The following is a 14809-nucleotide window of genomic DNA, read 5'->3' as shown; positions in this document are numbered from 1 at the left end:
CATTTTGGATTGATAAGAGCGGCAATTTTATATTCTGCTTTTTTATTTTTTTCCAAACTTAAGCATGCAATGTATAAATTTCAAAATGATTATTGCTAGTGATAAGACAGGATTTATGTTTCTTTTTTTAAGTATACACATTTTAGTAATTTATGTTTAATTGTTTGAATGAAAGAAAAAGGTTACAATTCTAAACATGCTTAGGTTTGCAGAATTTATATAAATCAAGTCATTTTTATTTGTAGCCAGCAGGCAGAAATGCATCAAAAACTAGATTATTCTGTCATTTTTAAACCTAATTCTTGAAAATAATCAATTATTATTGCTTATTAGGTTATTGCTGTTTAACCAACTTCTTACATTTTATGAGTTTTTTAAATATTCATGTTTTAAAGTAATTGTTGTTACTAACAACATGACTCACATTGTTGTTGTTGACAACACAATATAACATCTATTTTAATGTTTCAATACAGCAATAAACTTATTCAGCCGCTTTTAGTGATTACATTTGGCTACAAATGATACTGCTTTTTTCACTGTATTATTTTTATTCAAATTATTTTAGTCAAAATTAATTTTAACTTATGACTGACTTTTTATTAAAAAACAGCAACAATAAGGTGTAGTCAAATAATAATAACAATATTGGGTTGAATAATATTTTTCATGTTGGCCCAAGTATTGTTTCTATAATATCAAATTTTGTTTTATCTCATATTTCAAATTCAGCTAATTTCAAATTCATTGTAAATGGTGTGTTTTTCACAAAAAATTTAATGTTGTTTTTGTCATGTTATGATAACTAAATTAGTACACCAGAGAAGCAAATATTTTTATTTAAGCAGTAAAAATTGAAATTTTTTCTCCGAACGTTCAATAATTAGACCAAAACTCATTTAACACCATTCACTCAATTTTAGTGCTTCTATTAAAAAAAAATTATATTAAAAAAAGTTATTTGTTCTTACTGTTTTCTATTTATCTGTTTTTTTAAAACCGTTCGGTCGTACTAATGTTATTTTTTTTAATTAAAATTTAAAATTACAAATATCTTTATGAAAATACCAGTCTACATTTCAAGTTAACATTCTGAGCATTATTTTGGAATTCTAATTCTAATTATTTTGGGATTCTAGGAAGATTATGAGTAATTTTGTTCAGAAGAACCAGATTTTAAGTTTAATTGTGTCCATTTTTTTAAAGTACCTGTTTATTTTAATTGATAGATTTGTTTGATAATATTGAATTAAACAATAAAAAATGAGTTCACTTCATGCTTATCGTTACATTATAATAAAATCATTTTATAAAATTGTATTCATCATTATTATTTAGTCTGTTAACTGAGGAATAAACTTATATTCAACTCTTTTCTCAATGGGGATTTTTTTCTTCATAATTATATGTAGTATTATCATCACACCTTAATTTTCATAACGAAATAGGTTGTCATGCCCATTGCAGTAGTAGTTCATATATGATGAAATATTTTGTCATGCACAGTTAACAGGTTAAAAACAGTTATAAAAACATTAAATGAAATCGCTGTTAACCATCTATGGCACAAATTACTGCAATTTTGTGTTAGAAAAAAGTCAGTGGTTTATATCAAGTGATTTTACTCGGTGATTAGTGTAAAAAAGATATACATACAAGGTTAGCTATCGTTGTTTGCGGTAAAGAAAAATATTGTTTCTTTCTTTAGAAAAATAAACAAATTATTGATTTAATATACAGGCTATCATTATGGAAAAGTGCATTTTGGTGTCAGCTATAAATTCCTGATAATTCTGGTAAACAGTACTAGACTGTGTTAATTAGTCAAAAAATAAGTTCAGTTTTGAAATTTTTTTAGAGTGGCCCCCATGTAAATACTATTATCAAAAATGTATTATTAGGGACCACTTTTTCACCAATCATTAGCTTTAAAAAAGAAAGAAAAAAATGTGAACTAACGCTTTTAAATATAATTTTAATGTTTAAATTTTCTATTGTAGTTTGCTACTTATTTCAGCCATAATATATTTTAAAAATAATTATTTCATTCTTAGGATGCTATGCAATTTTCCTTTTTGCTACACCCTTGTATCAGTCCTTTACACATTTAAGAAAGATAAACTTAAGCTATTTGCATTAAAAATTTTACTTTCAGCATTCTTATTTGACATTCGAATTTGAACCTGTTTCTTAAATTTTAAGAGATTGTGAACAATTGCAAGTGCATATATCCATTGCGTGATTTGTCTAGCAAGTCTAGAACCGATACAACAAGCCATTAATTCTAAGCGAGGAATGCTTAGAGGTTTTATGGGCGCTACTCTCGACTTCGCTCGAACTAAATTTATTTTAACTTCTGAATTCAGTACCGATCTTACAAAGACGCACGCTGCATAGGCCCTCTTGGAAGCATCCACAAAAACAGGTAGTTCAGACGTATCATTCATTAACATATATCGAGACAATAACATTGGAATAACATCGAATTAAAACGCAAAGAGTTTGCAAATATACAGTTTCACTTTGGTTGCTATTAGAAAGAGAACTTTCTTTAGAAATACTTTTTTGGTCATTATGTTCTAATTGTAAATATAATCATTTTGATATAATGTGATCCAAATTAAAAAATAATGACCAAAAAAGTATTTCTAAAGAAAGTTCTCTTTCTAATAGCAGCCAAAGTGAAACTGTATATTTGCAAACTCTTTGCGTTTTAATTCGATGTCAAGGACGCGAGAAAATTATTCGATGCGCAATTGACACTGGTAGCCAAAGCAGTTACGTTAGCGAAAATATTATACGTCTACTTAAGGCGTGGCCTCTTCGAAAGGAGACAGTGATTCATGCACTGTTCGGGGGGAATGAAACGAAACCAAAACAACAAATATTACTGAAAAAGGGTGCTTGTTTTTCATGTTTGCAAAAAGCTAATCATATAAGTAAATTTTGTGATGAAAAAACTAATTTAAAATGTACATAACAAAAATTGTCATGCTGGGATTCAAATGATGCAATGCTTGTTAAGAGAAAGATTTTGGATAATTAGGGCTAGGAAAGCTATTAAAAATGTCTTATTCAATTGTATTACTTGCAAACGATTTAAGGTCAAGGCTTTGTCGAGCGAACCAACACCTCTGCCACCAGACCGAGTTACGGATAGTGCACCTTTCGAAATTGTTGGAATTGATTTGGCTGGGCCTTTGTTTTTAAAAAATGGAGAAAAGGTGTGGATCGCATTGTTCACTTGCGCGGTGTACCGTGCCATTCACCTAGAACTAGTTAATTCCCTCTCTTCAGATGCTTTTCTCCTGGCACTTCGTCGGTTTATCGCCAGACGCGGTCGACCTAGAACGATTTATAGCGATAATGGTACTAATTTTCGGGGTGCATCTAATGATCTTTCAAAACTAAATTGGACTAAAATTTTAAAAGAGACTGACAAAATTCTTTGGAAATTCATCCCTCCAACTGCCGCTTGGTGGGGCGGCTGGTGGGAGAGGCTGGTTCGTACGGTAAAGGAACTGTTAAAACGCACTTTGGGTAAATCTGTATTATCCTATGAAGAACTGTATACTTTAACTTGTGATTGTGAATCCATAATAAATTGTAGGCCCTTAACCTATGTATCAGAAGATCCGCAGGAGTTGATCCCTCTCACACCTGCCATGTTTCTTATCGAGAACCGGAGTTCCAATGTTGAGGATATTGATGAATTAAATTCATTAAGTCTTAATAAAAGAATAAAATATAGAAGTAAGTTATTAAAAGACCTACGACAGCGCTTTAGGAAGGAATATCTTGGACAGCTGGTGCAGAAACACAATGAGAAACGATCTCGTGAGCCCTGTGTAGGAGAAATAGTCTTGATAGGAGATGATAATAAAAAACGGTTATTTTGGCCCTTGGCTAAAATTATTGAGTTGATTCCAGGACGTGATGGGAAGATTCGCACTGTTAAACTTAAGACCCAGAATGGTTCAATTTTACGTCCAATTCAACGTATCTTCCCACTAGAAATTCAGGCAGATGAAATGAGCATTACTGTAGATAAGAAACATGGTGTAGAGGAATCGAATTCTGGCGCTGAATGTAAAATCAAAGGTGGCTCAGCACCTGATGAGACCATAATGCAGCGATATACTTCCTCTGGAAGATGTGTAAGATCTCCCAAAAGACTTGATTTGTTTAATAATGTATTTTATGAGCTTGAGACTCTCTCTGAGTCTCAACGGGGGGAGGATGTTGTGAAATGAAGTGCAGTGAGGAAAGTGTTGGCGTCAGATTTTGTCAATTCAATGTTATGATTCCGTCGGAGAAGCAGCTCTGACCAAGAAGCTGTTTGTTTTGTTGAATAAATGTTCGTTTTGTATTTAGTAGGCCTATGTGTCACTTTTATTTCCAATGCACCCAGCATCTGGTAGATGCAGCCCATGAATGATCTGGAATTTCTCCTTCGGTTTCTAACAACAATCGCCATTGGATTTTTAACTTGCAAATTTCTTAAAAAAAATAGGAAAGACAAAAAAACATGTTGAGGTTTGTTTGGGGGTGGCTCCCCTTTTGCATACATTTTACTAATTAAGAAGGAGATATTTCTATATCGGTAGGAATGTACTAAAAAAGTGCATCTTAATTTATTTTAATGCATACCAAAAATGTAATACATATTAAAATTTGTATTTGAACTTCAAAGCTTATAAAATCTTAGCTTGCGAGCAGTCGTGGCCGAGTGGTTAAGGCGATGGACTTGAAATCCATTGGGGTTTCCCCGCGCAGGTTCGAATCCTGCCGGCTGCGGACTAGTATGTTTTTTGTTGTAAATATTATTTTAATAATTTGTTTGAAATTTTTAATGCTAAGATTCTTCCCAGTTTGCTTTTTTCGACTTTTGTAATGTGTTTTTGAAAACTTTTTTACTAAAATTACCTTTATTTTTTAAAATATATAACAAAGACATAACATATATAATATATTCAAGAGAACGGTAAATCATGAATACCAATAGTAATAATATTTTTATTTAGTTATTCTGTAAATTAGAATAAAATAGTTCTTATAGTTTAATAACTAGCTTGTTATAATTTTCATTGCTCCGAGCAAATAATATATATTTTATACTAAAAATTTATTCTGAAAGTTGCTTTATGTAATAAAAAAGGAGATAGATGGCACCACTGAATATCTTCACGTTGATGAATGTTTTTGATATGACGAGATGCGCGGAAGTTGAAATTAATAATAATAGGATTAATAATTATTGTAACCGAACCAGGATATTCAATGAATGGTTTCCTAAACACTTATTACATCATTATTACTTCATTTTAAAGTTTTAGTACTTAATTATTGAAATCGGATTAATAATAATGAATTTACCATTTTAATTAATAAGATTTTTTCTTTCTTTCTGGAATGATGTCTTATCCAGCTTTAGTCCAGCATTGTCATGATGTCTTACTTTAGTTGGTTCACATTTTAAAATAAATGGAGTTTCTAAATGGAGTTTCAAATTTCTCGAGATTTAAAGTCGTTTAGCCAAAAATCGAGAAAAATTTATTGAGGAACCATTTTGCAAAAATGACAATGTTATTTTTTTTTCTTTTTTTCACCTTTTGCATGTTCGCTTTTTCATATCGTACAATATTTTCGGGTATTTTTAATTTAATTATCTCTCTCTGTATATATATATATATACATTGACATGCGCTGAGTATTAAATATTCTATTCTTTTTAACGAAAAGTATTACACTGCTTATACTAAATTTTTACTATCCTAACATTTTTTTAAACGTATATCTTTAAAGAAATGCCGGAATCTAAAATAATATTAGTACACTTGAAATCAAAAATAAATAAATAAAAAATAATTAGCCTCATGTCGCTTTTGAAAAACTCTAAGTAAGCAATAACCAAACAAATTAGGTCACTTATCTGACTCTTTTATTTAGTAATTAAAATTGACTTTTTTTTCCAGTCACTTTTATTTAAATTTTTTATGCCTATTTGAAAAGAAGTTTAGTTGTTGTAATTTTTTCCATCTTTTTATCGTTTTTTCTAATTTTTTTAATGTTTTGATAGAAGCCTAGGTTTACATCAGGACTCCAGGCTACGTTTACAGTTTTAATAAATAAATAAAATAAATATCATTGATAAAATAAATATTTTTCTCTTTTTCAATTTACTTAAAATGTTTCATTTATTTTATTATTTTATAACTTTTATTATACATAAAAGTCTGAAAAATTTGTATTTTTGTAATTTTCTAGGGTAATAAACGAAAACGTTTAGGACACGAAAATTTATAAAAAATAAGCCCTATAAGGTTTATCTTATCCCCCAAACAACGCACCGATCATGGTGACGTGTTAAAATTAATACATTTATTTATATAATTTAATAGATAGCAGCATTATTAATTTTTGTTTCATTCTATGAATTCAGAAATTAGTTGTATGTAGATTATTTCTTTCTTCATATACTTATCTTGTAGGTTGGGGAAGGAAGATATACTACTTTAAAAATGTTACACTTTTATTATTTTTAGAATCTCAGTATTAAACCTTAAAGATCTCAAAGAAAAATTTTATGACTTTGTTAAACTTACTTTGACAAACTTATTTTTTCAATCTTTAATCTTTAGTAGGTTTTCTTATCTTTTGACATTTTTATTAAATGACTATTTTTCTTGTTGTTTTAAGCATGGGTTTCAGTGTCATGTTTATTAAAGCGATCATTCCATAATTCATCAGGTGTTTTTATCGTTGTATAGATTTTTTTTTTATTTAAAAGAATGCTTTAAGACATTTTAGACAAGGTTTAATTCTCATACCAAAGCTTCCCCCCACATTTTTTCTTTTTTTGTCTCGTGTGTTCATTTTACCACGCATACGTTGCTGCGAGCCTGTTCCTTTTATGGTTATTTTATTTATTTTTTATTTATTTCGCGTTTTCGATGACTAAAGCTAGACATTTGAGAAATATCAATACTTTATTTTTTTTTTGTTGTATTGATGAACACAATAATTATTTTCTTGATTGATTTACATCAACAGAAAACATGTTAATGAATATTTAAACATTTTTATAGAAGGTTTATGATAATAAATGAATTATTTTGACCTTATCCTTATTTTTTCTCCTTTTTTTATAGTTCGGGTTTATTTTGAAGAGCACAGGTTGTATGAATATTGATTATGAATTATGGTTATGAATTATGCGATTATTAATTATGATTGACTGTATGGGTTTTGTTAGTTTAATGAAAATTTCTTTTAAGTTAATTATTCTCTTCCTAATGAGATTGTTTCACTAAATCGATATCAATACCAGGTATAGTGTATAGAATTTACAGCAATTTTGTACCTATGTATCTGAATTCAGAACTGATTGTATGTCAGTATCAATTTTGTATATTATCTTGTTGGGATAAATGTCTTCAAAAAAAAAGATAATATTTTTGGTTTAAAATAATTCTTAATGCTTTTTGTTTTGCTAGCTTGTTAGTTATACTTATTTTATGTTCTTTATACAATAAAAGTAAATAATAATATGTCGGAAAATGGGGCTTTTTTTGGACAATTTTTATAAATTTGACAAAACAATTTTCTACGAATCATTTTGTACGCATCTAATATTATTCAAAATTTAGTATTTAATTTTGTCTTCATTTTGAATAACTAATTTAGACTTATGTTTTTTTTTTAAAGTTGTCTTAAAGTTCACATTATTCTCCTGATATTAGGCATAAAATTGGTTGTTAATCTTAATCTATTATTACTTACGAAAAATGGTTGATCAAAATTGAACTAATTTTAACCTAAAATGTGCAGTCTTGAAATAATGTTAGGCCGAATAAATATTAAAATTTATAACTACAACTTATATTCCAACTTCGGTGAAAATCAGTTCCAAAAACTGATCATCACACTAGTAATCTAATTTTAATAATTATTTAAGAAAAAAAGGCTTTATAAAGAATATTTTATTTTATAACGTAGTTTTGACAAATCAATATTAAATGTAAACTGAGATAGGTCATGTGAATAAAACATTGATTAATTTTGGAAGGACGTGTATGTCATGAAAAATATTCGTAATGTATTTCTTAACATTTAAAAACTGAATTATTATTTCATTTAATGCTTTTCCTCGATATTTAAAAAGCATTTAATATAATATGTAATCTTTTTATACTACAACCTTGAATTGAAAGCAGAATAAAATCTGTGTTTAGAGATTCCCTCTACACATGCCTTATACATTTCTATTGAATTCGAAAACCATTGCATGGTTACTAAATGTTTTGTTTTTATTAAAATTCGTAATTATTTCTCTCTCTCTTTCCCGCCAACACATTTGAATGTATAAGACTAATAATAATAATAATAACAGCGGGGCACACAGCCATGTACTTGATCCATTCGGATCCTACCAGTTACCTATACACCAGCTGTGATTAAAACAACTAATAACCAATGCACGAATTCTTTAACTTTCCTTGGGGAAAATTATCCTATCATTTACCCTTTACCGAAATTTGAGGTATTTTTGAGGTGTATTTGAGGTTATTTCGAGGTGTTAAAGTTGATTTGAGATTTATTTTAAAATAACTTCAAAAAAAAATGACTTAAAAAATAAATAAATGAAAATGACTTAAAAAATCAACCTCCTGAGGTTTATAATCAAGCTACATTAAGTTAGTTTTATTCACACTTAAAAGGTTGTTTCGAGGTTGATTGACATTTACCTTCAGTTGTTTTTGAGCTGTACAGGTTATTTTTTTCTACACTTCTAGCAAGTAGGTATGTACTTTATTTACGTCGCACTAGATCTGCACAATGGGCTATTGGCGACTGTCTGGGAAGCTTCCCTGAGGATGATCCGAAGACATGTCATCGCAATTTTGATCCTCTGCAGAGAGGATGGCTCATCTGCTTTGGCAGCCCGATGACCTGTGCGAAGTCGAGTACTTTACAGAAGAGCAGTTCAAGAAGGACCGATAACACTCACCCTCGGTCCCTACGCAGGCTGATCAAAGGGGTCACCTACCCGCTTACTGACCGCAGCCAGTGATGCTAGCCTTCGGTGTTCTACTGGGAACTGTGTATTTACGATCAGTCCACTGCGAGACCACTTCTAGCAAATAGGAATATTTGTGCTGTGAATGATTTCTCCCGATTTCATCTTAAAGTATTGCTGAAAAATATATGAGATTGATTTTATAAGGTGTAAATGAGGTTGAAATTGAAGTTTTTTGATGAGATTATTTTTGGTGCAAAATAAATCCCTATTTTCACTCTTAGGTGTATCTTATTACACCTGTTATCCTCAAAACAACCTCAAAAACACTTTATTTTTGTAAGGAATGTACTACTTCACTTGCACTTTTGATTTATTGATGGACGGAGGTGTCCTATGGGACCTGTCCTTGCAGCTCCATCTTCCGAGCCGTTTTCAAAATTGTTTTTATTATTTAATAACCCTCTTTTTGTAAAACTTAATTTCTTTGACAAGGAGTTCCTGATCAGCAGAATTAAGATATATTCTTTCGTTATTTATCCAAATCGACTTTTCACTAAATTAGATGATTTTAATATTATTTTTCTTCACTTTCTACACTTTCATTAAGGCAGCTTTTGACCCTGGAAAGTTTTTGGTAGTGTGGTTGCAGACTGCATTTAATTTTCAAATAGTATCCCAGACATGCTCGGCGAGGTTTAAGTCTGAAGATCTGGATGGCCACTATCCCTCCGCTGAATATCTTCGGTTTCTTGATCAGTCACTCAATATGTGGATGCATGTTTTTGTTTTTAAACATGAAATAGGAAATGATGGAACCTATAAATAATCTTGTATAGAGTTCTTAGATATCAGTTTTATATCCCAGAGAAATCAGGATGCCTCCCTGAAAGACACGATGGCAGGGCTGTTCACCACCGTGCTGATCTCCACCATAACATCTGGACCTCCATAGTGGCCTACTTCCATGTTGTTAGAGGTTAGTACTGGTTCATTACCTATCTAAATGTATCGAAAATCATTAGACTGAATCTGCCTAATCGGTGAAAATCAGTCCATTGTGTCTTCTGCAAGGTTGATATATAGCCCCCATCAGTTCATACGGGTTCACCTATAATCTATGGTCCTGATCACCTGTAATCTTCCTAATCACCTACGATCTTCCTGATCATCTATGATCAGGAAGGTTGTATGAATGACTTATTCTTTAGGGTATAGGGCTGAGATCTTAAAGCGTGATGTCGTTTTCAAGTTCACTTTAAAAGAAAACAACACGCGTCCACATAGGGATTTGCTGTTCGGGGAAAACCTTAAATATTCAGTTGATGGGATAGCAAGCCAGATCTTCAGGCCTGTGTGACATTAAGCATTTCTGGCATACTCTTCAATGAACATTTGCAGTTCTCTTCTCAGCAAACGTCTCGGGTTAAAAGCTGTACTTTAATGGAGGGGTGGAATTTACAGTGTTTAAACATTTCTCTACCCTGAAAATAACATGAGAGTCCTTGTGTGACCTGTATTGCAGTCAGAGGATTCATATGTAATACTAAACCCTTCACAAGTGTCATTTTTTAGATCATATTTGAATTATATTGTTATGCTGCTCATTAACTCATGATAGTTAACTTGAGTTCGGGCTTTTAACATTTTGTTATCATTGTTGTCTGACACTTCATTTCATTACTTTTAGTTTACTATTCCTTGATTTATCCTAAAAAATGCGATTGTTTCTTAACTTTTGGGCATGAGTTTGAATCCTTGCCAAATATGAAGTCAAATAAGTAAACACATTGGGAATTGAAAATTAATATTTAAGCGAAGAAGAAACAAAACCGATATCCATATCTGTTATATCACCTATGAGGAAAGTGAGAATGCAAATATCAAATGGGTTTGATTTCTTGAGAAATTTTGGAGGTGTTCATAAACAATGATTCGGTAGTAGTGATTCGATCGCAGTGATTAGTGATTCGTCAGATTTCCATAGCCCCCTTAAATATTAGTTTGCAACTCCTAAAGTGCATACACATTTTTTTAAACATTATCTTTGACAAGGATTCTAAAACTTTATTTTAAGGGTGTTGATTATGGAACATCATGTAAATATTTAGAGCAAATAATATTTTACTACCGGCGTTCCATATATCCGTTGAACAGATGAGCGTGACTACACCAGAGTTCAACACAGTAACCTTGTAATTGTGAGCGGTATCCTGAAAATAAGAAATCGCCTGGATCAAGTATTGGGACAAAATCACCTTCATGAGGGAAGGCTTTTTGAGTAAATACCTGGAAATTGAGATACAAAAAGAAGAAAAGCACGAAAGCCTTCCACGGTTAGTTCAATAAGGGGACTCTGATTCATTGTCTATCTTCCATTTGGTATATTTTTCATCAGCATTGCACTTGTTGCGGCATTTTAGTCAACCAGACATAGTCGAGATTTGAACCTGCGTTCCCTCATCAGGAAGTGAGCCCTCTATTTCATGAGTCATCCCGGCTCTAGTACATATACTAATCATGTTAAGTAAATAAAATTTTACTTACAAAGAATATGTTATTCGTTATGGATCAGCTACTCAACTACGGTCACAAAAAAAAATAAAATGAATTAATGAAAAACTTGTCTTCTATTTAGTTTTAAGACACCGTCTAAGCTGTCTTAAGCGTTGTGCATTTTATTTAGATAAATCAATACATGACTAGACAAAGTTCTCCAAGCAAATATTACATTACGGTCAAAAATTCATTACTTATTTCACTGGATAAAACTAAAAAGAATATTTTCTACACGCTAAATTAGTTTTAACAATTACTTTAACTATTTTACTAATTACGATTACTCCGTAAAACTAATTTATGGAAACTTTTGTGTAGTGAATGATTTATTTTATGGTCCTGAACACGGTTCATTTATTAGATTTCGGTTCATATGAAAAATCAAAGCAGCTGTTTCAGTTCATGTTATTAAAAAGTAAAGCTGCTAAAATATACTACATATTAAAGAGTGGACAATTAAGTTGTGAGTTGGATAGTTTATTTAATTCTATGCATTAAGTTTAAAAGTAATTCCTTCTATTCATTGCTATTTAGCTTGCCTATTTAAAATGCGTACATTTCAAGTTGAGTTAAAAGATTTTTTTTAATTGGAAAATTTCGAACTTCCAGGTGTCTGATAAAGGAAGCTTTTCAATATTAGTTCTGATTTATCAGTGAGTTAGAAAATCGAAAGAAGTGAGCTAGAAGACTAATCTTAAACACAAACAATGTTTTTTCATTTAAAATTCTAGCTGCACGCCTCACTTAGTCTTCTAAACGACTTAATTTAAAGGAGTACATTTTAAGAGCGCAGTGTCGTCATGTGTTAAGAAGTGCGTTTTAATTTTTTCTATAATTTTTTCAAAATTTTGATGTTGCTACAACTAAATAATTTAAACCTGTCGTATATAAATAAATGTTAATATATAATATTTTAAAAAGATGTATATGAATACATATTTTATGAATACATATTTTATACACTTTCACACTTACATTTTTAGAGGAAAAAATTATTTTTAATATTTCTGAAAAACATAAAATAACAAAAGCAAAAAGAAGAGATTTTTCATGAATTTTCATTCCATGTTTTTGATCCATTCCATTTCCTTTTAAACCTCATACTGTTTATTCTAAAATAAACATTTCATTTCTAAAGTAAATTTTTTTTTTATAAATGAAAGTGAATTTTCAAATTGCAAAATTAAAGCAAATAAATAAATAAAAATAAGATTAATGAAATATATCACTGATCAATATTTAAACGATAGTTTTTTAATCAAAAAATTGTTCCATTAGTAAATGAATGCGAAAACAGCATGAAAAAGTGCTATTTATTAACAGAAAAAAATAGAGTTGCTATGTTAGATGAAAAAAGTTGTATTATATCAAGGAGGAAATTAAAAGAGTGCATCAAAGTTATGTTATTTTAAAATAATGGTTAAAGGATTAAATAAACTTTTATATATGATTTAACGCTGCATTTGATCTTTGCTAATTTAATCGTTGTAGTAATATGATGCCTACTTTAAATTTAAAATGTTTTAATTCACATTAATAGCCCATTTTTTTAAACGTTTGGAAAATCAGGCTTGATATTTTTGAACTTGACATTTTTGATTTTGGTGAAATTTTTAACATATGTTTTTATGTAAAAACATTAAATATGTGTTTTTTTTTATTTTTGCAATTTTATTTTCAAAGTTCTTTTTGAGAGTGTGCAGTAAAATTGAAGATGTACTAAAATTTAGAGAGAAGTTCATCCATTTACACGTGGCAATATTTTTTGTAATCTGAGTTGAACCACGGCACCTTTTACTTTGTGTTCTGTTTGCTTAACTAACTATTAGACACTTAGGAGCCAATGTAGACCCCCAACGGGTGTTTGTGGGAGGTTTAGTTTGCGTGTCATACGGTTCCGCTGGTTTGTTGATTTAGAGTGTTTTTTTGCTCCTACAGGATGCGAAAGGCAGGCGTCGGGGCTGGATTTTGTATCGTGGCTTCGAAGTGTCTTCGCACCTCAAGTTCTCGATTCAGCTGTATACGTTTTGAGCTGTTTACCCTTTGTGCTGTATATTCTTTGAGCTGTATACCCTTGAGCTGTATACCCTTGAGCTGTACACCTTCTCCTTATAAAGAAAATAAATTATCGTGGCTGAAAGTCCACCCGTTGGTTGTGGCATGGAAGTTGGGAGAGAAGGGTATCAGCTCAGACGCTGTCGACGTTGTTTGACCAGAGTCAAAATTATGTGGCATTCCTACTGTTTGTCTAAGATAGGTACTCTTCCAGGCACAAAGTCTGCGGCAGTCTGGCGCTATGGAAACAACAAGAGGGCATTTTAAAGAGGGTAGCTTCGATGAAGAGGTCTCCTTTTTTTCTCGCCGAAAACCAGTCCTAAAGAGGGACCCCGCACCCCTACTTGAAATAATCATACCTCGTTACCATAGTCACCGCCACATCTCCAGACGAATGTCTGGAAGAGTCCTTATCTTAGACAAACAGTAGCATGGCCATTAAAAGATAGTGCTTGACCACGGTTGGGTGGGGTGTGTGCACGTGAGTAGCTATTTCAATCGACAGACGTTCTTGGTAGCGTACGATTGCATTGCTGGTCGCTTTTCTAGCTAAAATACTTATTTGTGTCTCTTTAGAGTAAACTTTTTCGTCTTCGTTTTTGGCACGAATTCTAAAAAAAGCAAGTTTCAATTTATAGGGTTTGCACTACCTCCCTTTACTGCTGTAATTATTAATTTTGTTGCACATTGTAGTATATTACAGGCCACTATTACAGAACACTCTGTACAAGAAGTTTAATCCTTCGTAGAATGTTCTAAAGCATAAAATGAAAACTATAGTTTTAATTTTAAAATAAAAGAGTATTTTATAAATGGCACAAGAGAATCAGGATTAGTTAGGTATATAGTCAAATATTTACTGCCGATATGTAAATGTTTTGAGTGTTAACTTCCAACTCAATTGTGAAACAAGCTGTAAGTACTATACCATAGGTTGTTCGATTTGTTTAGACGACTAGTAACTTCATTGTTTTGCTAGACATAGTTACACACATTTTACAGCATAATGATATGTCAAATGCATGAACTTGTAATTAAATATTTCTGGCATTCCATTACGTTGAAGAGAGAAATTGGTTTAAAATAATTTAGTAATGTAAATTAGAGATGTTAGTAAACAAATAATGGGAAAAACTGATGATAGAAACTATTTTGAGAATAAACATCTTTTCTTTA

General features: G+C 30.9%; 1 protein-coding gene and 1 non-coding gene across 2 annotated transcripts; both read left to right on the top strand.

Annotated features, from left to right (window-relative positions):
- Positions 1-3005: 3005 nt before the first annotated feature.
- On the top strand, positions 3006-4253 carry LOC107448245 (uncharacterized). The gene has a single exon (XM_043057842.1). It carries the CDS (start codon positions 3006-3008, stop codon positions 4251-4253), a length of 1248 nt encoding a protein of 415 aa, XP_042913776.1.
- A 462-nt stretch (positions 4254-4715) lies between these two features.
- Positions 4716-4797, top strand: TRNAS-UGA (transfer RNA serine (anticodon UGA)). Its single transcript has one exon. It is a non-coding gene; the product is annotated as a tRNA-Ser (tRNA).
- Positions 4798-14809: the final 10012 nt, after the last annotated feature.

The sequence above is a fragment of the Parasteatoda tepidariorum genome, chromosome 1 (genome assembly GCF_043381705.1).
Source record: "Parasteatoda tepidariorum isolate YZ-2023 chromosome 1, CAS_Ptep_4.0, whole genome shotgun sequence".
NCBI classification, from domain to species: domain Eukaryota; kingdom Metazoa; phylum Arthropoda; class Arachnida; order Araneae; family Theridiidae; genus Parasteatoda; species Parasteatoda tepidariorum.
This window is presented reverse-complemented; position numbering and strand designations above follow the sequence as displayed.

Excerpts from the sequence above, each read along its gene's own strand:
- LOC107448245 (XM_043057842.1), top strand. The coding sequence starts at position 3,006 with ATGATGCAATGCTTGTTAAGAGAAAGATTTTGGATAATTAGGGCTAGG.